Below are 27,177 nucleotides of genomic sequence, written 5' to 3'. Positions count from 1 at the left end.
TAATATTAACGATAACGCATACATTTTTTATATATATATATATATATATATATATATATATGTGTGTGTGTGTGTGTGTGTGTGAGAACATATAAATGTAGGCCCAAAGAGTAATGTTGTTGGGTATCCTATTTGAGGCTACATCTATACATACCATCAATTTATCTATTTTTTATCTATTCATGTGCTGCATGTTTTTTGTTTTTTTTACTATCTATTTCTACATTCAAATTTTTCTCACAGTATTGTTTGACGAGGCTGTTTGGGTTATGTCAGTCTTCAGTCCACTTCTCTGCCAAGTGAAGAAAACTGATCGCTGCTCCTGCATTCATTCATGACCGTCTCACATTGCATACCCATGACAACACGAACAACTGGAGTGCCATTTCTTTCTTATTCTCTCTCTCTCTTTATATAGCCCTGATTAATTAAAAAAAAACACACGATTGATAAGCACTCAGAAGATATGACAGCACAATTTAGCTATGACATGTTTAATTTGCCGTCAATATGGGAAATTCCGCTTTGACTGGATAGGCATCCGTAGATGGTGAGCAACAGGTGTATACTTTGCCCTGACCACCCTAACTAGTGGGCCGAAAAATGGCCAAGCTAGAGCACACTGTGAGGAAACACCGAGTATTTGCTCTGAGATGCCAGATTTCGAAATCTATTTTAATCCTAATCCCATCAGTAGTATTTACTCTGCTTTCTGGTCCTTAGATGACCTCCCCAAATTCATATCCCAGGCACAGAGAGCAGCAGAGCACACAGCCCTCAACACGGGAGTACTCAGAGCAGAAGTGCTTTTTACAATCCATCATGGACCGCTGGAGAGTTAGTACGAAGTTGCCGTTAGTCCACTTTGTAGTCCACAAATGTCACAGTGACGAAGGAATGTTGTTAAAACTACAGACGGCAGTTATTACTCACAATGCATGTGCGTGTTTAGACACGTGTGTGTGTGTGTGTGTGTGTGTGTGCCCGCATAAGAAAGTGTGTGCATGAATTGTTAGCCCGTCCATCCATCCGTCTGTCTTCTATAATTGATGAACGTCGTATCGTGCTGTTATTCTAGGACCGCTGCACAGCGAGAGAGCACGAGGAGAGAGAGAGATAGGAGAGGGAGAGATGGAGAAAGAGGTATAAGCGTTAATAATTTAGTCCAAATCAGTTTAGTGACCCTCAGTCCCTTCCTACTCTCAGTCTAATGAACAGTGTCTGAGTGGACTCTCCATTAAACTACCCGACGCAGCAGCAGAGCGTGAGGGATTTTAAAAGTTTGAGCAAGAAAAGGTAGTTTTTGCGACCCAAAAGCTTTATTTTGTTTGTTTTAATGGAGAGCTTGTAGGACTGAGGACCATCATGATACCATGGTGGCCCAACTGCTAGGGCTGTCCTCTCTCTGTCTGCTGGCTAGCCTGTTCACCTCTACAGCATATGGTAAGTCTTTTCATATCATGTAAGGGCAACTGCTTTACAATTACATGTCTCCTAACAGAGAGAGGTTTTTCAATAGGATAATTACTAATTGTATAGATCTAAGAATTTTAAGGCAGATAAATCGAAATGAAAATCATACTAATGCAATCAGTTCCTGTTTATGTTAGAAATAAAGTGAACAAGACAATGCAAGAGATAGACAGACAGATAGATATATAGACAGATAGATAGCTAGATAGATATATAGTAAAAAGGGGGGGCAAGGGGCAGTTTGACTGTCACTGGAAAAATAAATTTGGTAATCCCGTATCCAATGGAGAATTCCCCTTACCATTAAAGTATTTTTGTATTCCACTGGCTGACTTACAGGGTAACCAATACTGTAATTCAACATACAGCAGGACACACAACACCACCATCTCCTTTAACTTTACATGTGTGCATTTTTGTGTGTCCGCATATCCTCTCTCCTTTCCCAGCGGTGGAGATCATTAACCCCGGGGAAGTGGTGTACAATAACTCACGTGTGTACGGGGTGTTGGGAAAAGCTGTGATTCTGGAGTGTGGTGCCACCTTACCTGACGTTTACATCTGGGGTTTCACCAAGCCTGGCACTGAAGCCATCAAGGCCGTGGTCTATGACTTTGGCAAGGGACCAAGGATTCAGAAGTTTGCCCAGACCCTTGGAGACTTGAGAGTCATCTCGAAGAGTGCCTCTCTTAGCATTGAGCGATTACCCCTGGCTGCCCAGGGTCTACACACCTGCCAGGCCTTATATGACACAAACCAAGGAGCAAAATTCTACTACTACTATGTACGCCTAACAGTCCGTGGTAAGACATACTGAAGAAACACACCTCACTTACTGTGGGTGAAAAAGTACTATTACATATCTTACATAAGGTGTTGTACTTATAACATCCATGTAGTTGCTTAATGCCCAAAGCACACAATGTTTTATAATTGTTTCTTAGATGGCTTGTTTGTATTCAACACTATCTGACTCTCTTGCTCTTGAATACAGTTCCGGTCAGTAAGCCTTATGTCCTACTGAGTGATGCATCTCCAGTGGAGGGATCTTCAGTGTGGCTGCGCTGTGGCCTAGAAAACGGCACTGCACCTATTCACTATGTATGGGAGCACGAAACCCGTGACGGTTCGGTCACGATGTTCGCTCAAGGCAACAGCAGCTTGCTCAACGTGACAGAGGTCAACCGCGACCACACAGGCTGGTACCGCTGTTTGGCCCGCAATGCAGTCAATAAACAGCGCTCTGACCGCATATGGCTGGACATTATCTGTGAGTGGCTTGTAATATACAAAGTTTTTTTAAAGGTTTGATTCAGAAATTTTCACATTGTACAATAAGTTGGCACTGACGGTAGCACTTTCGATGACCATATCTAGATCATAACATGTCTTAATAATCTGAACAATAGCTACAAAACACAAACATGCTATAACCAATATCTTATTTGAGAAGACTAATTTAAACCTAATTGATGGCTTTCATTATATTGAATATTACATTGGGTGGCATGGTAGCCCAGTGGTTAGCGCTGTCGCCTCACAGCAAGAAGGTCCTGGATTCGAACCCCAAGGTTGGGCAACCTTGGGGGTCATCCCAGGTCGTCCTCTGTGTGGAGTTTGCATGTTCTCTCCGTGTCTGCAGTGGGTTTTCTCCAGGTGCTCCAGTTTCCCCCACCATCAAAAAGACATGCATGTTAGGGTTAACACTCTGTGCCCCTGACCAAGGCAATGGAAAGAAGAACTAGAGCTGGTCCCCAGGCGCTGCACTGCACTGCGGCTGCCCACTGCTCCTAGCTACTCAGCTAGGATGGGTTAAATGCAGAGAAAGAACTGCCCCATGGGGAATAATAAAGTATATCAAAAATAAAAAATAAAAAGTGGAATAATGTGGCACTACATAGAAATTTTTCAAAATCAAATCCCTGTTTGCAATTGTCAGATAAACTCTGTGGAGTTTGAGTTCAGTTTGGGCAAGCTTGAATTTTTATAGTGGGATGGACTCAATTATTCCATAAACATTGTTACACGTGTCATGAATTTTTCATGAGAAATTAATGAATTGATAACTTTAAATGCACACATAGAAAATACCCAGGGGCCTCAAGTCACCCCAGGTTTCCTAAAAGATTGGGGATATTGCCTCTTATAAGTACAGGAAAAGAACTCCAGATTTAAACCTACTGATAGAGCCTGCCTTTGCTAATTGTTGCAAGACGCATTTTCTATTGATACAGGGCTCCCAATTAAACTTAGCATTAATGTAGGTCCAAGCCATAGCCTGTTTTAGTGCAGGGTTTACATCTATAGTCTTATGCACAGGCCACAGCTGCAGATTTTTATTGATGCAGGGCCCCAGCTTTAGTCTCAGTTCCATCAGGGGCCAAAGATACATTTCCTACTGATGTGGATGTTCGAGACACACTATTTATTGCAATAAGGGCCCAAACTACAACGACGATTGACACAATGGGCTCAGATACAATCTTGGTGTAGTAGGCCATGCATAGAAAACCAGAAGCATAGGGCGTCCGGGTGGTGTGGCAGTCTATTCCGTTGCCTACCAACACAGGGATTGGTGGTTCAAATCGCCGTGTTACAGCCGGCTTGGTTGGGCATCCCTACAGACATAATTGGCCGTGTCTGCAGATGGGAGGCCAGATGTGGGCATGTGTCCTGGTCGCTGCACTAGCGCCTCCTCTGGTCAGTCGGGGCACCTATTCGGGGGGGAGGGGGCACCGGGGGGAATAGCGTGATCCTCCCACGTGCTACGTCCCCCGGTGAAACTCCTCACTGTCAGGTGAAAAGAAGCGGCTGGCGACTCCACATGTATCGGAGGAGGCATGTGGTAGTCTGCAGCCCTCCCCGGATTGGCAGAGGAGGTGGAGCAGCGACTGGGACGGCTCAGAAGCGTGGGGTAATTGGCCAGATACAACTGGGGAGAAAAAAAAAGGGGGGGGGGGTTTGAAAAAAGACCCAGAAGCATAACTAGTTTGTAGCTTAAAATAATGTTCAACATGTAATGAGAAAAAGAGCCAAAGGGAACCATTTGCTGGATCATGGCCTAGCTTAAGTTAACCTCATGATGGCTGATGGGTTGTGTTTTGGCAGGTGAACTGGGACTGGAAGGGTTTAACATGCTTACCCCTGGGCCTTGTTGTTGATTAATCCGGCCCTGCATGCACATGCATCTCATTTTTCATGCCTAGCGTCATTTAATCACAAACCAACCAACCAACCAACCAACCAACCAACCAACCAACCAACCAACCAACCACAATGCCATACCATACCGTAGCTACCCATCTTAGGCATGTTACAGTTGTGTTTTTCTAATTGAACAGGTTTGGCTTATTCAGTCTGTATCAGCCTGTTTGGCAGATGGTTTTTCATGGTGTATAGATCTTGCATGCTGCTTTGGCATATATTTATAAAATCTGCGGTACTAAGTGAATAATGAAGCCACGAGTCTTAAATCCATCAAGGTGATGTTATGGAATCAAAACTAAAATAGAACATTAAGATCTGTTACTAAACACCCACTAGTTCAGCAGTTACTTAGCACAGAGCATCTACATGAATTCATACCGGTGTTATATTAAGTTCGGTGGTGAGATCCATTTTCAGTTTGGGTCTGTGGTGTGTTGCTGAAATGCAAATCTAAATGCACAATATTACAAATCATCATGTACGAAATGGGGTAGTTACAAGAGGAAGTAGTTTACCTTTTCTTTTTCTACTCGTTCCCTCTATTATTAAACATGAGGAGATTGTGTGGCCTAGTGATGATGAAAAGCTGCTTCCTTCCTCCCTGCTCATAATTCCAATTTACCTTTTGCACAAGGTCAGGAATTAGGGTAATAATAGGCTACTGATACTGTGCAATCTTGACTATTATTCTTCTCCAAAAACAATCAAGCCTATGTTGGTGAAATATTCAAGTAGTGTTTATGGGATTTTATAGGTTTTTGTAGGTAAGGCTCATTCTGTTGTCACAAGACAAAAAACAAACACTGAACACACATGATACAGAATTTAACTTGACAATGCTCAATTCAAACACTTAAAAAAAAGCTATTTGAGATGTGTAGGTATCAGTTGTAGATAGTTGTAGATGCTAAGAGCTTCGCTGGGAGTGACGAAGAAAAACAGGATTATGAATGAGTATATTAGAGGGACAGCTCAGGCTGGACAGTTTGGAGACAAAGCAAGAGAGGCAAGATTAAGATGGTTTGGACATGTGCGGAGGAGAGATGCTGGGTATATTGGGAGAAGGTTGCTGAATATGGAGCTGCCGGGGCGTCTGGGTAGCGTAGCGGTCTATTCCATCGCCTGCCAACATGGGGATCGCCAGTTCGAATCCCCGTGTTATTGCCGGCTTGGTCGGTCATCCCTACAGACACAATAGGCCATGTCTGCGTGTGGGGAGCCAGATGTGGGTATGTGTCCTGGTCGCTGCACTAGTGCCTCCCCTGGTCAGTCGGGGCGCTTGTTCAGGGGGGAGGGGGAACTGGGGGGAATAGTGTGATCTTCCCACATGCTACGTCCCCCTGGCGACTCCACATGTATCAGCATGTGGCAGTCTGCAGCCCTCCCCAGAACGGCAGAGGAGTTGGAGCAGAGACCAGGATGGCTCGTAAAATAGGGTAATTGGCCAAGTACAATTGGGGAGAAAAAGGGGGAAAACGCCAAAAAAAAAAAAGAAGAAGAAATGGAGCTGCCACGGAAGAGGGAAAGAGGACGGCCAAAGCGGAGGTTTATGGATGTGGCAAGAGAGGACATGCAGGTGGCTGGTGTGACAGGAAGATACAGAGGAGAGGAAGAGATGGAAACAGATGATCCGCCGTGGCGACCCCTAACAACAGCAGCCAAAAGTAGTAGTAGTAGTAGGTATCAGCTGTAGCATCATGGTGTCCATGTGCATTGTATAAGCTGAATAACCCTGCTATGCTTAATGACCCCAAATGTTTTCCAGTACTGTTCAACTTTTTGGTCAGTACAACAGTGCAAAAGACAGGTTTACTGCATCAGTCTCTGCATCATTATTAGCCTACATGAGTGCCAGTTTGATAAGTTCATTTTTTTATAGTTTGAATCCATTTATGTCCTTTCTGCCCAGATGGTCCTGATGTCCCACAGATAGATGTGACTCCGTACAGCATGACAGAGCGGGGGTACTCAGCCCTGGAAAGAGAAACCGTTTCTTTACTGTGTCAAGCCCAGTCCAACCCCCCAAGTCAGTACGTCTGGTTCTACAACAACTCCCAGGTCTACACCGGACCTCAGTTCACCATCACCAGGATCCTCCGCATGCACACTGGCAACTATGCCTGCCTGGCGCAGAACACCTACCTCAACACCCGCTCAAAAAAAACCATCAGCCTGACTGTATACTGTGAGTCTGACCTTTAAGCCTTGATCTTGGGCCATGCTGTCAGCTGGCCCCATCTTTTACAATCTTCAGTCTCTGAATCCTAACTTGCTGTTCTTCCTTCTTGGTGCTGCCAATATGAAAGGGTGTAAAAGCTAATGTGATTTCACTGAAGTCATTTTCGTATATTTTAGCAATTTAGCGAAAACATTTTGGCAATTGCAGGAATGGAGAACACAGGGCGGGACCTTTATCACTTTAATTTCAAACTTTATTATCACTGTATACTAACCTTTTTACCACACTATACTTTTTTTTTTTTACCTACCCAGTCAATAAACCTCTGCCATTTTTTTTATTAAGACTCAATATCTCCGGCCTCACCACCTTCTCTGTTCCTCTTTCAACATTCTTCCTCGGCACACTGCACCATCTGTCACATTTCAGTGATTCAAAACATCCAAACCCACAAACTTCCAGATGCATACATACATGTTCGTCAATGCACTTACAAACCAGCCCTCGCCACCAAACACGCACACACAGCAAAGTGTGGGAATGCAGCAGACCTAGCCTTCTGTCTGGACCGTCGGGGAAGGTGATGGATCTCTCAGGAGGTTCTTACAGGTACCTAGCTGTGATACCACAGCCATGGCAAGCATAGACTGGCTAGTGGGCCCATGCTTGTCATTCTGCTCTCCTGTTTTGTTTTTTGTTTTTGCTTGCACCACATAAACTCTGCATTGATATCAAAATGTACATGGCACACAGACATGGCTTCTCACTCTCTTTAAATGATCAAACAACACACCTTACAGTACAAAGACTGCATGGGTTTTGGCATGGGTGACGTAAATGGGAATCAAACCACTACAGCTGCCATCGTCAGTACAATTCTTTACTCACTGAGATATAGTATTACTGACATGCAAATTTCTTTGCTCCCTTACAAGAAAGTGTTTTTATCTGCAAGGAGGAAGAGAGGAATCTAGTGAAAAGCCTTTGTTGTATAATTTTGGTAAGCGTGTTCCGGTACCATCAATGCCACAGATCCCACAGATGTTCTCTCTACTCCTGCTAACTTCCCAATTCCCCAATGTGCACATCACTGCCTTTTTACGTTGTATTTTATCCCCACAGACCCCCCTGATGGTTCACCCTCCTGCTCCATTGAGCCAGCTCTGAATCACACCTCTCTGAGACTCCTGTGCTCCTGGCTGGGTGGACTGCCCTCTGCCTCCCTCCACTGGACCCGAGGCCTGCTAGGCCTGGGACAAGACATAACTGGCCCAAGACAGGAAATAGATAAACTGACCAACAATGCCACCTTGCTTCAATCCGTAGCCCAGACTTCCAACAATACCTTGTTCACATGTGTGGGGTCGCACCTTGCCCTTGAGCAGGCTACATACTGCAGCGCACGCACCTGTGAGTGAAGAAATAAAGACAAAGCAAAACAATAAATGAAAGCTAGAAATGACACATGAAAGAGTTAAATGTCTTGATTGTAAAATACATACGAGCATTTATTTGCTCAAAGTACACATGTGATAAACTGTTATCCAAAACAACCTCCCTTACTCACACTTCACTCCAACATTTTACCCTTCATCAGATTCCCCCCCTGCAGAGCCAGTATGTTTTGCCTATGCCACTCGAAACAACCAGTATCTGATGCTTTCCTGCTCCTGGAACGGAGGGGCTCCTAGGGCCCTTCTGTGGTGGGAGGGCCCAGGTGGCCAGGGCCAAGCGGCGGAAGAGAACTCTAACATCCTGGTACTTCGCTATGGCACTGTCCACAGTGGGAAGGCCTACACGTGTCATGCTAAACACCCCATTCTGGCCCAGACCAAGACCTGCAGGCTCACACTGGGTAAGTGCACTCCAAAACACATAATGAGAAAATTCTAACTCTCATTAAAGCCCATCAACTGGGAATAATTCATTCATCTGTGTTCATTCACTCGCTGTTTACCGGCAGAGGCTCCTGTGTTAATGACACAGCGCAGCGTTGTGTCGGTCTATGAGGGGAGTGATGTCCAGCTCACATGCATCCTGAGAGCCAATTACCTCCCAGCCGGTGAAATCACCTGGTTCAACAACCACAGAGAGAAAGTGTGGGACATCCCTAAGAAGTACTTGCTACAGCGGGCTGCTGCCTGGGCCAACTTGACTGTGCAAGAGGTAGATGGGATTCGTGACAGTGGCCAGTACTGGTGCTCTGCCGCCAATGCGGTGGGAGGAGCTGAGATCCCCATTACGTTATTGGTCATGAGTAAGAACTGTTTGGTTTTTTTTTGCCCATAACATCTGTCTGTCATTTCCCTACTGGAGTTGTTAAGACACACGCAGTGGGTTATGTTACCAACTGTCTCTGCATCTGTGCTTTTCTTTGGCCATCTGTGTCTGACCCTCAGGGTACCCCATGCCACCCAATGTAACCCTGGTCAGAGTGCTCTACACTAGCCGCCAGCGCAGCGAGGTGGAGGTGGAGTGGCAGGTCGACAGTGACAGAGAGAACGATGTAGAAAAAGACAAAGGGGTCACGAGTTTCATCTTGGAGCACAGATGGGTGACAGAGCAACCGGCAAGGAGGAGGAGTAATGTTTCAGAGGATAATGAAGAGCAAGAGGAGAGGAAGGAGAAGAGCACCTCACTGGTCTGGTACCGGACCGTCATCCAGGATCCAGAAGTCCGAAGCCACACTGTAGGAAGTCTCACCCCCACCAACACCTATCAGTTCCGCATCACACCTGTCAATCATCGCACCATTGGACATCCTTCGGCCACAGAGACCCCAGGTAAGTGAGAGGGAGTCAGGAGTTTACAGCTGGATATGTGGTTGGGGGTGGAGGAGTAGCCAGAGGAGAGAGACCCCAGTGAGCGAGGTCATACGACCTGATAAAAAGTAAAGGTAACAAGGACAGTTATATGACTTTGTTGTGGCCGAACAACATGGGATCATTGTCTCAAGCTTGTAATTGGAAGTAGGTCTAGTACTGATGGCACATTTTCAGTTTAGCAGCGAATATTACATATTATTGACATAGCCATGTAATATTACTTGTCAATGTTAAGTGTCCAGACTGGACATTAGACATTAAAGGAGATGTCTTTACTCTGATTCAACAGAGCAAAAGTTAGCTTGTCTGAGTCACGTTTTCAGCTAACCCAACACGCATTTGAAACACTGTAAAATGTTTTGCATGTTTTGATATCGCCATGCTGGTGTTGTCATAACATCATTATTAATGTTGCTCCAGGATCATCATTTCAACGGACCAGTCACACAGATAACATAACCCTCAACCTAACCCTAACCTTCACTGATAGCTAACCCACAACCTAATCCCACAAACGACCCCCCCCCCCCGAGTCGCCAAGGCACGACAGCACATGATTAGTCAGTTGCAAAGATGGTCCTGGAGCAACATTATGATGTTGTAGGAACAACACCGACACGGCGATATCAGATACACCAGAACTTTTGTCCAGAGATTGATTTGTTTGAACACATTGACGGTGATGGAACATGTTTTACGTGCATCTCTGTCGATGGTGTTTTTGTGAAATCCTACGGCAATAAAACCCCATGGACAGAGGCGTCCGGGTAGCGTAGCGGTGTATTCCGTTGCCTACCAATACGTGGATCACACGTTCGAATTCCCGGGGATCATCAGTTCGAATCCTCGTGTTAGCTCCGGCTCGGTCGGGCATCGCTACAGACACAACTGGCGGTGTCTGCGGGTGGGAAACCGGATGTGGTTTTGGGTCCTGGTTGCTGCACTTGCGCCTCCTCTGGTTGGTCAGGGGAACCTGTTCGGGAGCGGGGGACTGGGGGGAATAGCGTGATCCTATGTCCCCCTGGCAAAACTCCTCACTGTCAGGTGAAAAGCGGCTGGCAACTCCTCACGTATCGGAGGAGGCATGTGGTAGTCTGCAGCTCTCCCCGGGTCGGCAGAGGAGGTGGAGCAGCGACCGGGATGGCTCGGGAGAGTGGGTTAATTGGACGGTACAATGGGGAGAAAAATACATATATCCATAGGGACAACACCAACTGATATAGAATGGGGGGTATGAAGTTTTAAAATAAAAACTCAAATGTCATGAAGCTGCGTTTTGGAATCTTTAGTGAAACTTTTGCATTACGATAACGGCACATCCGCTTGTGTATCTGCTGTCCATGGCTACTAACGCTCCTCGCTCACGCCGCTACTTCCGGGCTTAACGTGAACCAAGAACGTCTCACATATACGACACTTTAGCCTATAGCGCCCCCTTGTGACCAGAATAAACATTAAAACTAACACTAAAACACGTTTCAAAGCATGGACATTACAGGGGGAGGGGCGCTAGGAAAGAATTGTGTTGGGGGTGCAGAAAAAATATATTTGCCAAATTTCTCACCAAAAGTATTACAATGTTAATAAAAAAAAACATCTTGCAACAGCAGGGGCTTCAGAGGTCGCTACACCATCTACCCTTGAATCTACACAGACGCTACAGCTAAACTTGAAACATCAGTTTTTGAATGAATGAGATAGCGGGTGAGTTAGAAGCCAGATTCATACGGTGCTTCACAAATAAAAATGGTTGAGGCCTAGGAAGAGACATGGACCTCTGTGAGATGAACATGACAGTTAAGATAGGGATTGATGTGAATATAATGTTGATGCCTTGCCATGATTCGGTGCTTACTGCTCTGATGATAAATGAAACCGATGTGAGCCTAACCTTTTGTTTTTCTGTTTTTGTTGTCTACTCAGGTGAAAGACACATGTACAAACACAAAAGCCAAGCATGCAAAAGCAACACTATTCACCTCACTGCTTCACAACCCCATGCGAGACACCTTCACTGACTCTATTCCATCCACTGCTTCACTTCTTCTGTCTACTTCCACGTGTATCCCTGCTCCCTACCTTTCCTCCACCCAGTCTGTGTGATATCTACTGTCCCAGCTAATTCTTGTGCTTTACAATGCAGAAATGAGTGGGTTTATGGCTGCAATCGTTGCCTGGTGACTGTTTAGGGTGCAGTCAGGGTCAAAGTTCAGGGCAGGGCAGGTTAGTGGTTCTCACCCAATGGACTGTTGCTCACTTAAGTAGTTTGGGTGCAAATTCACACCTTGACATAAAAGTTATCAAAGTTTGAACAGAATTGACATGAACTGCACTGTTGCATTGCCACAAAACTGATTTGAACATGTTTCTTTTTTTAGGCTCTGGTGCATGTTCAGAAACTTGCTGGACCCCCAATGGTTTTATGGTTGTACTTAGGTTTACATTACCATTAAATCAAGAGTTCTGTTTTGCTGTTTTCCACATCACTGAAAAGTCTGAGAACCACTATGGTAGATGAAAGATCCTATTTAGGGTGACCAGATGTCCCGGTTTGTCCGGGATTGTCCCGGTTTCAAGCTGGGTGTCCCGAGTCCCGGCTACTCTAGCCTGTCTTTTTTTTTTTGGTGGGAGGGGATAAAAATCCTTCAACGTATCATGTCCGACGAGACAGACAAGCTTGTGAGCGTGTGCATATATGCATGTGCACAAACGTGTGGTGCACTTTTAAGGTCCCGGTTTGGGATTTTGAAAATCTGGTCACCCTAATCCTATTACAACAATGGCTTTCTTCCTGAGTATTAACAACTAATTCCTTAATGATTCAGGTACACTGTTTTGCTATGGTAATTGTGATGTGTTGCAGCGGAACCAACCTTCAATTCATACCCCGCTGTGATCGGAGCAGCCATTGGGGGGATGATCTTTGCAGCCATTGCTACAGTGCTTCTGCTTATGTATATAATACGCAACCGCAACAATAATCCTAGTGAGTCTTGTATAAACTGCGTACTTATAATTACTACTAAATCACTGTCCCATTACTTATGGCCCGTGTGTTTATACCTAAACCTAAATGGTAAAGTCAATTATCCCGTTTTGTTCCCCACAGGATTACACGACCTCCTGTTTGGCCTGTGAGTATCTGTATGCCTGTCTGTATGTAATAATGAAATGTAAACCTACTGTTTACGTTACCACATTCCCGTGTGTACATCACTAGAAATAGTGGTTACCTTTGTCTGTCCAGGCAGCACAGCCAGTCGAGAGAGAACATTAATTTTCCAGAAGATGAAGTGGTAGGGGGTGCAGACGGAGGGATAGAAGAGATTGGCACTTCATCTAGCCCAGGTATTTCAACATTCTATTCATGTCCCCTAGCTGGGTGTACGGACTGTTCACACTGCATTTTTATGCTACTTCTAAATCATTTGACAGAAAGCAGCTTTTGAAAAACTGATGATGGAAGCCAGTTGTCAAATTACACAACTCAACTGCTTGTCAAATTTGCTCCCTTGTTTCATGCCATCGGCACAAAAACCAATTTATGTACCTCGTTTAAGAGATTGATAAATATTGAAACAAGATGATCTTGGCCTTTACCAGGTCCAGCCTTGGCACTGCCCAGAGCAGCATCACCCCTGAGTGCTACACCCACCGCCAGCCACGGCCAAGCCCCTCCTCCAGATGACAATGAGCCTGTCAATGTCACCATCACTGTCAAAGCAACAGGGTCATAAGTTGTTTAATAAGGACAGAAGTTACTTTTCATAACTCGATCCTGCTCTTCAAAGGATGTTCTGTGAATGATTAACAAAGTTTTTTTTAATCTTCATTATCATATAAGCATTCGGTCAGTTCTTAACTAAACAAATTTTACTGTGCTCACAATGCATTCACATTATATCATCAATTCCATCTTAAATAGTTGCATGCTAATTTTTTTTGTCAAACAAACACAATTGATTTCTTACCATTATTCTAATAAAATGAGTCAAGATTTCTACATTAAAATTGTGTGTTATTTGTTCAACTTTACAGACATTTTTAAGTTTTAAATTGTAGGAAGCTGTACTTACTGTACTGACATCTTTATCAACACAATGTGAAAGGCAATTAACAAGAATTTAGTTTATAAATATAGCTTTTAAAAATTGTGGACTTTTCTCAAATCATTTTATTTAAACAACTAAGAGCATCACCGCAAACACAACAGTAACAGTCTTCTCAACAAGAAGATAAAACACATGTGCGCATGAAACCACACACATTTAAAAGTGAACATAAACTTAAAAGCAGAAAAACGTATTAAAAGTATTCAGATAAAAGTATAACACCAAAATATTTACAGTTACCTCAACAATGTCCAGAGAATAGATACTGACACAGGCACATGGTTGTTATTCTCTGGATGTGGGTAGAGACAGACACACACACACACACACACACACACACACACACACACACACACACACGCAAATAAACAATCGGGAGACTAATTATGTGATGGGGAGTGTGATCTTCTGAGTGCTGATGATGTCGCCCAGCTTTTGTTTAATCTTCAGAAAGAGACGTTTGAACTCCAGGCCATCACCCTGGAAACACATGCACACACACGCACACCTTAGTGACCGCCTCAGTGGCAAAAAATAATTAAAAAAAACATGCAGATATCAACAGAGGCTCTTGCAAAAAAAAGCTGGGGGTCCACCTACACACCATCATTGGGTGGTAAAGGTTGGGCCTTACATATTTTTACTTTTAAACCTCTCTGACCTACCTTAGACAGCCTGAAGTCCAGTAATACTCTCTGGTTCATCGCTAGCAAATGGACTTTGAAGATGAGCTTATTGTTGCGTTTGTCCAATGTGCTCAGCGTTACCTGTTGGAAAGGAAGTTGGATATTACAGGCATGTGTACAAATGACTACAGTAGCCATGCGTACACTTGGGTGTGTATTTAACACTAGAACGACCGGGATTTCACTCCTACCGAAAACAATCATGGGCCATCAAAATGACCGCCGGTTTTTAAACTCTATATTCTGTCAAGATAAATACCCAAATGAGATATTAATGCATTGTATATGTTAGTATGTCTGTTAGGAAACGACTGACACCAAAATGAACATTTTAACAACTTTAATACTATTTTTCAAGCAATTTAAAATTGCCGCGGTCCAACGCCTGTAAATACTGCAACGCCTCGGTGGTAGTCATGGTGCATCTTAAACGGTGTCTGTAACCAGACATGTTGGCAATAATCAAAAATGAAATTTAGACCATTTCTCTGCACTGCAGAACGCTAGTTGTTTTCTAGGACAGAGCAATGAACTTTGCGAAGGGAATGATGCGACCAACACACATCATAAATAGTGACATGACACGCACGATCATGTGCAAATTATGAGCAGTCTTTTTGACGGCTCATGGTCGTTTTAGGTAGATCTTATCATACATATTTTTGTGCAATTGATGTAAAACTCATTTTAATGCATAATATATGCAATTTTCGGAGCATTCAGGGAGCAGCAGGTCTGTATCTTTTTTCCCCACAAAGTTATTAAACTTTGAAAATCCAAAACGGTCAAAATGACCGGCTTGGTTGTTCTAGTGTTAAGTGCGCTTGCATGTGATGTATTTGCTTATGCATATTTGCATTTGTATGTGTGTTTGAATGCATATATGCGTACCTCGTTGGTGCAAGTGTGCTTGATGGTGAAACCCTCGCTGATGCAGGCATCTCTCAAGGCAGCAAAGGACGAATCAAAGTCCACGGTGGTGAAGAAGCGCGTCATTCTCCGCACTAACCTCTGCCAGGGGGTCTGCACATAGATAACAGAAAAGATCCTCAACTGCAGGGAGTGAATGCATCTCGGAATATAAACCCAGGTTATATTAAGAGGTACATAAAAATATAGCAAGACAATTTCTTTTAAATACTTTTCCTTCCTTTTTATGTGACTGATGTTCTAATGAAGATATTCAGTTTTGCTGTGTTTCTGAAAAGTAATAAACCTCATGCAAAGTGTTAATTCATAATTAAGTGACTAGGACCCCCTGCGGCTTGAGGAAAAAAAAACAAAGGCATACACACACACACAGGCAGGGTAGGGGCACGGGTGGCATAGTTTACATTGCTGTTATAGCCATAGCGTGTTACGGCCGTAGCGCCGTGTGTGTGTTTTTGTTTCTGTTCCATTGTGTGTGTCTCTCCAGGTGCCACCTCGCTTCCTAGCTGGCTACCGTGACTGGTCATCCACACTCGTGACTCGGGTCATTAATGCCTGTGTATAAAGACCTGGAGGAGTATGAAGATGGTGCCAGTGGGCCATTTGGCAGTGTCTAGACTGCGTGTTAAATTACTCGAGTTGTTGAGTACCGGGATCGGTCGTCCGACTCCCCTGTAGAGGGAGGGTATTGACTAACATAGTCGATTGATCTGATGTTTGTTCTAGGACTGCACAATATAGCGAAAATTTACCTTCATCGCGATATCAACATGCGCGATATACGTATCGCAAAAGACTGCTTGAACTGCGATGAGTGGTTTAAGCGCGTGCCATGAATTCACACTCTGCATACTACTAGGAGTTTGTGTTCACTTTGGTACCCCCTTCTGGAAAAAAGGCGGTAGTGTCACTTGGCCGATTCCGCCTCAGTAACAACAAAATATAATGTAAAAAATAAAATTCTAACATTACTTACTCTGCAAAACTGGTAAGACATCAGTTTTAAATCGAGACTGTTACATAATCATTTATAATACAAACTGCTAGTAGCTGCTTTAAATAGGCCTAGATGTTCTGTTAAAGTGATAAAGAAACTGTATTGCCATGCAACCAAGTTGGTGGTATTTGTTCATTGCCAATAGAGCGGCTGTGGCCAGTTGCATTTTTTTTCTTCAATAAAACCATGTTGCTGGAATGGAAATAATGCATTTCATTTTTTTATTCGGTGTGCATAGGCTGTTCATTGTCTGGGGTCTATGTTAGCTGCAAACCTAAAGCAGAAAGACATTAAAACTGTATACTTCAATATTTGTTTATTTATCGCGAGTCATATCGTCATCGCGATATTCAACAACATTATCGCATATCGCATGTTTCCCTAATATCATGCAGCCCTAGTTTGTTCCTTATTCTAATATTTCTAGTCTAGCCCTTTACCTTGTTTTGTTTTTGTTTTTTTTTGCCAGGCTAGACTTCAGTTTCTTTTTGTTTAGGGTTTGTGGCCTTTGTTTAGATTAACTGACATTTGAGTTGTATCATTAACAAATTCCCAATTTTTCCTTATACATCGGTTTTTCTTGCTTCTTTTTGCCTGGGTTAATTTCTATTGTTACTCCCCTCATCCCCTGGACTTTCTCGAGACGTAACAATTGCAATTATATTGATGCACTTATCAGATGGAAACATCACCACATGTAAAGAAAAGTGTGTAAGGTGAGGGTACGCCTACCTGACTGGCTCCCGGTGTGCCTATGAGCTGACTACCCAGCAGCATATGCTCAGGCTTGGCAGGCTGGGAAAAGCTAACCTGCCCCCCTGCTTCCCCAATGAACAACATGGCTTCCCACATACAGTCTGCCGGAGGGTCAGGCTGTGAGCTAGAGAACTGAACTCTTTCATCACTACAAGAAAAGGACAAACAATTACATATAACACTGGTTGCAGCCATAAAAGGAAAGGGCATACACAGTCAAGAGACAACAATAAGTACATCTTAAAAAAAAATTTTTTTTTAAAAAGTACATCTTAAAAAAAAAAGCTGTACCTTTTAGCTGCGGAATTATGTACTGAATCTGTTTGGCAAAGTTTTTTTGATGAGCAAACAGAATCCACCGGCAACGTTTCACCTGACAAAATACAACAGAAATGAGTGCACTATAGCGCAGAATCAATTCAGTTGCATATTTTAGAGGGAAATATTACAGATCATACCTGCTCTGTAATTCCGCGTAAACCAACAGTCTTTTTTAATGTCCGAGATCGTGATTCGTCCCTTTGGGCTGGCAAACAGTAACTTGGACAGCAAACCTAGCAAGAAAAGTGGTGGGTTGAAAGCAAGTTTATGCATGCAAGCTTTGGGACTACACCAAACACAAAAGTAATTTGGTGTACTCCTTTTTCCCCAAAGGAGAACAGAGTAGAAATAACAACGCATCTTTTGGGACCCACTTAGAGGTGTTGGATGTATCTTCTTCCAAGGTGGTAAATAGGTTTTCTTCTGGAGCCAATGCGTATATTCTTGACAGCTTTCGGTCGGCTGGTCCCATGGTAACTCTAAAATAAACAAATAAATAAATAAGAGTGACCCCACAGCCATGACGGAACACATCTGCCGCAAAAGTCCGACACTGCCTTCTCCTTTAAGCGCAGCTCCAAAATCAGAAATATCACACCATGACTTAACCGTGAACTAACAATACAAACTGACTTCCAAATAATTACACAAGCTAATTCCCTTCAATGGTTCAAAGTAGGGTTGGCATGTAATTAAGATGAACAGTTTGCTAAAGGTTTTGGTTTGCTTGATTTTTGCAGTATATTGTTTTTAGACTTGGCAACTTGGAATTCGCAAATGGAATTCAACAAGTTTATTCTTAATCAAACTCTACCTTTGACTAAAATACAAAATAGGAAACTTGGTGATTAAAAGAAATTCATGGTTTCCACTGTACTCAGATATTTTTAAGGTTTTTTTTTTCCCAGAGACAACCCGAGACATTAAAATTCTGTTCACATCCTAATAAACTGGAAGGAACACCTGCCATTAGCATACTGGATTTTCACACAGGCACAAGATACAAACAATATGCCAATGCACAAATAAAAATAATTTAATAATTACATTATAATAACATCAGGACTGGGAGGTGGCTTTAGAAAAAAATTGTGATGTTAAGCCGTGATTTAAATAAATGTCGCATTTTCCCTGGATTGCAATGCTGAAGTCCACCAAAGTTGATGGTAAGAGGTTTGATGTAGTCATTTCTGCATCTCTGAATCTGATTTATTTTGAATTTGTTCATCTCAAGAAAGTGACTCATGTTTTTAACTTTTCTAACACCTTGGACTTAATTTAAAAGTCCTGAATTTTGCTTTGGCAAAAGCATAGTATATTAGAGGGGCAGCTCAGTTTGGACGGTTTGGAGACAAAGCAAAAGAGGCAAGATTGAGATGGTTTGGACATGTGTGGAGAGATGCCGTATATATTGGGAGAAGGATGCTGAATATGGAGCTGCCAGGGAAGAGGAAAAGAGGAAGGCCAAAGAGGAGGTTTATGGATATGGTGAGAGAGGACATGCAGGTGGCTGGTGGGACAGAGGAAGATGCAGAGGACAGGAAGAGATGGAAACGGATGATCTGCTGTGGCGACCTCTAACAGGAGTAGCTGACAGTAGTAGTAGACTGTATTTTGTTTTAGATTATTGCTGTTTTCACATTTTATTGTAGATTGGATGGAGTTTTGAAAAAAAACATCAAATTGTAATACTGATAATATTTGAAAAATCACAAATACAAAAGTGCCTATGTAGCTTTGGAAAATGGAGACAACTGCCACTGGTTAGTCATCCTTAACCTTGTAGAGTAACACTGCAGTCATGACTTGGTGAAGAGATCTGACAGTTTAAAACAACCTGACAGCGAAGTATCATCTCACATAGTCTTTCCACAGAGCCTCGGAGTGGACAAATACATCTCAGGAAGTCTTATCTTAGCTCCCCAAGTGGGTTACCAGACTTTCCCTTGAATCCTTCTTTAGCGGCGTTTCCAGAAAAATGCAAAAAGGCTTTTGTATCCTGGCTAATTTCAATACATATTGAAACATTACCCGATGTACATGCTTCTATTATTCCTTTTTTTTCCCTTCTTCAGTTTGGGAAATCTCTCCACATACCATTGAATCAAATTCAAAGTATATTTAATAGGTTCACTTCGCAGATAGTATTCTGACAAATACTTTTTGAAGGTCTTGCCATTTTAAAAAAGTTTGAAAATTTCAAAATCATGAAAATTTTTTCATGAAATGAAAAAATGAAAATGAAAAATGGCCCTGTGATGGACTGGCGGCTTGTCCAGGGTGTTTCCCCGGCTGCCACCCAATGACTGCTGGGATAAGCTCCAGCATTCCTGCGACCCCGAGTAAGGATAAGTGGTTTGGATAATGAATGAATGAATAAAAATGTCAAAATCCCTACACACCGATCAGCCAAAACATTAAAACCACCTGCCTAATAGTGTAGGTCCCCCTTGTGCTGCCAAAACAGCTCTGACCCGTCAAGGCATGGACTCCTCAAGACCTTTAAAGGTGTCCTCTGGTATCTGGCACCAAGACATTAGCAGCACATCCTTTACATCCTGTAAGTTGTGTGGGGCCTCCATGAATCGGATTTGTTTTTCCAGCAAATTGCACAGATGCTCGATCAGATTGAGATCTGGGGAACTGGAAGCCAAAGCAACAACTTGAACTCTTCGTCATGTTCCTCAAACCATTCTTGAACAATTTTTGCAGTGTGGCAGGGTACATTATCCTGCTGAAAGAGGCCACTACCATCAGGGAATACTGTTGCCATGAAGGGTACACTTGGTCTTTAACAATGTATAGGTAGCTAGCACATGGCAAACTGACATCCACATGAATGCCAGGACCCCACAAGACCTGCCATTTTGGAGATGCTCTGACCCAGTCGTCTAGCCATCACATTTGGCCCTTGTCAAAGTCGCTCAGATCCTTACGCTTGTCCAGTTTTCCTGCTTCAAACACATCAACTTCAAGAACTGACTGTTCACTTTCTGCCTAATATATCCCATGCTTTGACAGGTGACATTGTAACGAGACAATCAATGTTATACATTTTCCTGTCAGTGGTTTTAATGTTTTGGCTGATTGGTGGATGGAAAAAGACGTCAAAGCAGTAGGCTGAATAAATATTTTGCCATTGTAAAAGACACCCAAAACTCTTGCACATTTTAAATTCACCATCGCTGCATGCAAGTGCACTGAAGTGACACATAGAGAGACCGAATTTTTTTTATGTTACCCCCAGCAAGCATTGCAGTGAGTACTATTCCACAGGCCCAAACATCCACAGGTTGGGCTTTGAACTCTTTCTGGGTGAGAAGTTCTGGTGCAACGTATGGAAGTGTCCCACAGAGCCTGTACAGAAGACGCTCTTTGCCTCTGTGACGAAACAAGGTGGCTAAACCAAAATCCGACAGCTTCAGGTTATCTGAGGTCAACAACACAGGACATTAATAAAACATTAATACACCCGTGTCAGATGACATAAAGGGAATCAGCCATGTTCATTAATAAATCAGAACACAGGATACATTTTACCAACAGCTTCAAACACTGTCTTTTCTCACCCTTGTCATCCAATAAAATGTTCTCAGGCTTTATATCCCTGTGGGTGATACCCATCTCATGAAGGTACTCCTGTAATGAGGAGAAAGTGAATTAAGGAAACTGGGAAAAAAAAACAGGTATGAGATCAGAAAAAGACAGACTCCTATGCTACACTCACCATGGCAGCTATTAGCTGCTTGAAAAAATTTTGAGCATCTTTCTCTGCCATCCCCACATCTGGTTCTGAAATAAAGAGAGACAGCGAGAAACAATGACAAGAGAATTTAATTGTGAGTTAACGATTAACTAGCCAAATCAACAACAACCAGTAATGGCATTGCCAGAAAGCAAGTCCTATTGCTTTCCCTCTGTCTTACCTATCCTGTCAAACAGCTCTCCTCCAGAACAATACTCCAAGAAGAGATAGACAGTTGGTCCCTCTTTTCGATGGCCAAAAAAACGGACGATGTTGGGGTGGGTGAGACGCTATTGAACAAGACATGTTTCATAATAAGCACACAAATATTCATTCATTTTTCATTAATTCATTCATCTTCAGCCGCTTCTCCGGGGTAGGGTCATGGTGGCAGCAAGCTAAGTAGGGCACTCCAGATGTCCCTCTCCCCAACAACGCCCTCCAGCTCCTGGGGGACCCCAAGGCGTTCCCAGGCCAGACTGGACATGTAGTCCCTCCAGCAAGTTTTGGGTCTACCCCGGGATCTCCTCCCAGTTGGCCGTGCCCGGTAAACCTCCAAACGAAGGCACCCAGGAGGCATCCTAATCAGATGCCCAAAACACCTCAATTGGCTCCTTTCGACGCGAAGGAGCAGCGGCTCTACTCCAAGCTCCCTCCGGATGTCCGAGCTCCTCACCCTAGCTTTAAGGCTGAGCCCAGACACCCTACGGAGAAAACTCATTTCAGCCGCTTGTATCAATGATCTCACCCTTTCGGTCACGACCCAAAGCTCATGACCATAGATGAGGGTTAGAACGAAGATTGACTGGCAAATTGAGAGCTTTGCCTTCCGGCTCAGCTCCTTCTTCACCACAACAGTCCGGTTACAATGTTCGCATTATCGCTGATGCTGCACCAAGCCGCCTGTCAATCTCCCGCTCCATTCTACCCTCACTTGTGAACAAGACCCCGAAATACTTGAACTCCTTCACTTGAAGCAACAACTCATCCCCAACCCGGAGGGAGCAATCCATTATTTTCCGGTAGAGAAACATGGTCTCAGACTTGGAGGTGCTGACTCTCATCCCAGCCATTTCACACTCAGCTGCAAACCACCCCAGTGCGCACTGGAGGTCACATTCTGATGAAGCCAACAAAACCACGTCATCTGCGAAGAGCAGAGATGCAATTCTGAGGTTCCCAAAACGGACACACTCCACACCTTGGCTGCGCCTTGAGATCCTGTCCATGAATACAACAAACAGAATCGGAGACAAGGGACAATCTTGGCGGAGTCTGACACCCACCAAAAATGTGTTAGACTTTATGCCAAAAATGCGGACACAGCTCTTACTCCCCCCCAGAACGCCCCGGGGTACATAGTCGTAAGCCTTCTCCAAGTCCACAAGACACATGTAGACTGGCTGGTCAAACTCCCATGCCCCCCTCAGCACTTCCACAAGGGTAAAGAGTTGGTCCGTTGTTCCACGGCCAGGACAGAATCTGCATTGTTCCTCCTGGATCTGAGGTTTGACAATCGGTCGGAGCCTCCTTTCCAGCATTCTAGAGTAGACTTTCCCAAGAAGGCTGAGCGATGTGATGCTCTGATAATTGGAGCACACCCTCCGGTCCCCTTTTTTAAACATGGGAACCACCACCCCAGTCTGCCACTCCACAGGTACTGCCCCCGACCTCCACGTGACACTGAAGAGGCGTGTCAACCAAGACAGCCCAACGATGTCCACAGCCTTCAGCATCTCGGGGCGAATCTCATCCACACCCGGTGCCTTGCAACCAAGGAGCTTTTTAACTACCTCAGAGAACTCTTCCAGGGTTATGGGTGGGGCTTCCCCTGAGTCTTCAGACTCTACCTCCTCCACTGAGGACGTGTTAACTGGGTTAAGGAGCTCCTCAAAGTGTTCTTTCCACCGCTCGATAGCATCCCCAGTCCAGGTCAACTGTTCCCCTCCCCGGCTGAACACAGCCTGAGTCAAGCCTTGCTTCTCCTTCCTGAGTCGTCGGATAGTTTGCCAGAACTTCCCTGAGGCCAACTGAAAGTCCTCCTCTATGGCCACGCTGAACTCCTCCCACACCCGAGTTTTTGCTTCCGCGACCGCTGAAGCGGCAGTCCCTCTGGCCTGCCGGTACCCATCTGCTGCTTCAGCAGACCCCTGGGCCAACCAAGTCTGAAAGGCCTCCTTCTTCAGCCTGACAGCTTCCCTAACCACTGGTGTCCACCAGCGGGTTCTTAGGTTGCCGCCTCGACAGGCACCAGGGACCTCTATTGCAGAGGACCAATCTGCGATGCCGGAAGTTGGCATGCTCCGGTCCCTGCCTTTGCCTGCCGCCCGGCAGGCACCTCAGTGCTCATCCCTGCAAGTGGTGGGTCCACAGGGTGGTGGGCTCCATGTTGTTTTTTCGGGCCGGGCCTGACCGGGCCCCATAGGCCAAGGCCTGGCCACCAGACACTCGCCGGTGAGCTCCCCTCTCAGGTCTGGCTCCAGGCGGGGGCCCTGGTTTCCCTTTTCCGGGCAAGATGCTGCAACTCTGCTGGTATAATTTCATTGGGGTTTTTGGGAATCGCTAAGTCTGGCCCCTCCCCTGGGACCAATTTGCCTTGGGAGACCCTACCAGGGGCTATTGCCCCCGACAGCACAGCTCCCAGGATCACCAGGACACAAAAACCGCTTCACCACGTTAAGGTGGCGGTTCTCAGAGGGGCACACAAATATTCATAAAACCAAAATCCTTGACAGTTAAATAAAATGTCTTCTGTGTTTATAACATATTTGTGTTTATAAGAAACGTGTGCCACTTTAATCAATCAATTAGTAAACTGGGTAACTCTGCACACAGTGGTGATTTAAATGTACATATCTGGAGAACCATTTGAAAACTGATTAAAAAAAAATAAATACCAATTCCTGCTTCATATATCTCAATAACCGAAACACATGATTTGCATCCATTTTCTGAAGTGATTTCCTGTTTGATGTAGGTAAGAAGGGCTCAACCTAGAAGATCTCTGAACACCTAAAGAAAATATGCCAGACCAAAATTTGACTCACTTTGTTGATGCACACCTCCTTTTGGACATTTTCAGCACACTCCTTTGCCTGAGATGTATCGATCACCTTCACTGCCACTACTTCCTCAGTCTTTCTGTTCACCAACAACCTCACTCTGGGGAGGAGGGCGTGTGTGGAAAGATACGCGACAACAGAATAGAGCAGCGTAAAAAAGGGAAAATCGGAGGACAAACGAAGGTATCGACGAGCGATGGCATTCAAGAGGTTGATGAGGTATTTTGCCACACTTTTCCCCAAATTAAAAAACAAAACAAAAAAGTAACAACATTGTGTGGATTTGGTTCGTGTTTTATCAGTCAAGTAAGTGTTTCACCTCAGAAGGTAAAATTCCGGAGAGGATTGGTGTTCCGAGATAATACTAATGTACGTGTGAAAATGGTGTCATGACATGAGAAAATACATCAAATGTGGAACCATCATGTGAATGACTGAATATTTACAAGATGGATGCAAGAAACGATAAAATAAACATACTCCCCGTAAGCTCCTTCTCCCAGTGTCTGAACCACGTCCCAGTCCTGCACAAAAGGCACGGCCATGCTGCAGAGACAAGTCTATTCCAGCCTCTCAAATAAACGCGGATTACTGGAAAACATAAAAGACAGTGAGTCTTTCGGTTGATAAACCACGTTATGTTTGCCACATGCTAATTTTACCATCACAACGGACATCTCAACGTCTCCGCGTTTAGAGTCAGGGGTTGGTAGCACCAGGAACTGGGATGATGTGAACAAAATTAACGTGTAAACGATGACAATATCAGACTGACAGGCAGCCCTGAGCCGAACCTGTGGCTTCCACGAGACGACTTACCCAAAACAAGTGCTGTTTCCGTGTTTTCAAAGTCAGAGTTGCTCAGTCAGGACCCGTCTCGCTAAACTTGGTTGCAAATTTGGCGCGCCGTGCCGATTTCCGCTGGCGGCTTGACTCCGTCACTTCCGTTTTTCGTCGGCTTCTGCTTCTTCTTCTTCGTTGTCGTTCTTCTTCTTCTTCTTCTTATTCTTCTTCTTCTTCTTCTTCTTCTTCTTCTTCTTCTTCTTCTTCTTCTTCTTCTTCTTCCTTGTTTTTATTGGCGGTTGGCAAACAACGAAATGGTGCATTACTGCCACCATCTGGTCATGGAGTGTGGCTCGGAATTTCTATTATTTACGCTATTCCCTCCAACAACAAAAAACAAAACAAAAAAAAAAAACTAAAAAACTAAAAACAAAAAGAAAAAAACTCAAATCTTCTTAATTAAATTTGTTACTTTAAGAAACTGAAACATGATTTTATAACACTCAGCTGAACTGTAGAAATATACTAAATCAAAAATTTCTGAGATTTTGAGTCAGACACCTTATTTCTGCCTCATATTTCTGACAATATATCATAACATGCTCTAATGTTTCTTGTTGGCCACAGTAGTCACATCTACTTGTACGGTGTTTGCCTATTTTGTCTCATCTCTCCTGTTCCTTCCTGCACACCTCATTTCTCCCACTTTCATTTGAACTCGGTAAAATCATCGTCCTTTCCTCTCTTCCTCCCATTGCTTTTGCCACCTTTCCTTCAATCTTTGCTTAATAATGCTCTTTATTTCGGTTTTGCTTAAAGTAATAACCAAATCAATGTGATTATGTTTTGTAGCCTTCTTTGCAACCTTATCTGCTATTTCATTTCCTTCAGTGCCAATGTGTGCCGGTACCCATAAAAATGATACTGTAAGACCCATCATTTGAATTCGATATGTCTGTTGTACCTCGATTAAAATGTCTGGTCTGCTTTCTGAATGATTGTATTGTAAACTGGCTAGCGATGAACTTGAGTCTGAACAAATAATTGCTCTCAATTGTCTTGTTGCCTCTATCCACTGCACTGCTAACAATATTGCAAGCAGTAGAAGGGAGAAGTAAGAAAATGACATGTAAAAAAGCAGTGAGGAAAATACAGAGAGCTGATGTACTGAGCAGTGCTGTCTGATATGTGAATAAATAACAATTCCCTTTATAAGCCAATCAATCAATCAAGTTGCATTTTAGATAGCACTTTTCTAGCTTGCAACAGCCACTCAAAGTGCTTTACATTTCTGGTCAAATCTGAATTTCAGACACCTGTTATACAAGTGTCCCTTTATTGCCGTCTTTACCGAGGGATCAAACCATTGTGCCTTTGTATGCAAAAATAAAATAAGCACCTTGTGAATAAATTGCCACTTTGCCACCTCTTTATGTATAGTGATTTTAAGAAATAATAATTTAAACTCCCCTCTTTTATTTACTTATTTATTAGTTATTCTGTGCCTTATATACCAGGACTGCTTTTTGTGTTGTATAAATGCAAACAACTGCAACAAACAAACAAAGGTGATGGAGTTTTAGCGTCTAGTTTGAGTATGCTGCCATTTGGATGTTGTGTATGTACGGGGCAAACTATTTTTTTTCCCGAGATGGACTCGAGCGTGTGGTATACTTGTGCAAAACTGACAAACACGTGCTAATTTTCCTTTGTACTTAACCTGTCTATATAGGCACAGAACAAAAGTTGTCCATATTTTGCAAATGGATACAATAAATTGCCATAGGCTTTATATTATGTTTTCATATAAACAATAGAATAACACATGTGACGTTATATTGGAATGCCTAATTACGAAAAATGTAACATATAACAAATAAAACACTTTTAAAGTGCACTTTAAAAGTAGTATTAACTCCTCAGTTAAATATTAAAGGTGCATTCTACCAATATACATCCATGAAAGTAGTACACAATTATTTTACACAAATTGACTACCCGCAACCACTGGTAGGTGATATAAGTATAAGAGTGCTAAGGGTGAAGCAAGAGTCAGTAACTTGGGGCAAAATCAGTTTTTAAATGTAATTTATTGGAAAGC

At 43.5% G+C, this 27,177-nt stretch overlaps 2 protein-coding genes across 2 annotated transcripts; one reads left to right on the top strand and one right to left on the bottom strand.

Moving 5' to 3' along the window:
* Nucleotides 1–1,373: 1,373 nt before the first annotated feature.
* On the top strand, nt 1,374–13,421 carry LOC130116312 (V-set and immunoglobulin domain-containing protein 10-like 2). The gene is made up of 12 exons (XM_056284232.1): nt 1,374–1,443; nt 1,923–2,276; nt 2,468–2,743; nt 6,590–6,865; nt 7,982–8,269; nt 8,457–8,714; nt 8,823–9,116; nt 9,259–9,642; nt 12,548–12,670; nt 12,794–12,818; nt 12,932–13,032; nt 13,288–13,421. Exons 1-12 carry the CDS (start codon nt 1,374–1,376, stop codon nt 13,419–13,421), a joined length of 2,583 nt encoding a protein of 860 aa, XP_056140207.1.
* A 759-nt stretch (nt 13,422–14,180) lies between these two features.
* Nucleotides 14,181–24,838, bottom strand: chek1 (checkpoint kinase 1). The gene is made up of 13 exons (XM_056285176.1): nt 24,774–24,838; nt 24,279–24,393; nt 21,413–21,521; nt 21,214–21,278; nt 21,056–21,125; nt 20,728–20,916; nt 17,861–17,965; nt 17,624–17,719; nt 17,457–17,538; nt 17,142–17,313; nt 15,374–15,505; nt 14,462–14,563; nt 14,181–14,276 (listed from the first exon to the last, which is right to left on the bottom strand). Exons 1-13 carry the CDS (start codon nt 24,836–24,838, stop codon nt 14,181–14,183), a joined length of 1,398 nt encoding a protein of 465 aa, XP_056141151.1.
* Between the last annotated feature and the right edge of the window lie 2,339 nt (nt 24,839–27,177).

This window comes from Lampris incognitus, chromosome 8, assembly GCF_029633865.1.
Source record: "Lampris incognitus isolate fLamInc1 chromosome 8, fLamInc1.hap2, whole genome shotgun sequence".
In the NCBI taxonomy this organism is placed as follows: domain Eukaryota; kingdom Metazoa; phylum Chordata; class Actinopteri; order Lampriformes; family Lampridae; genus Lampris; species Lampris incognitus.
The sequence above is the reverse complement of the archived record's forward strand: the minus strand, read 5'-3'. Positions and strand labels throughout refer to the sequence as shown.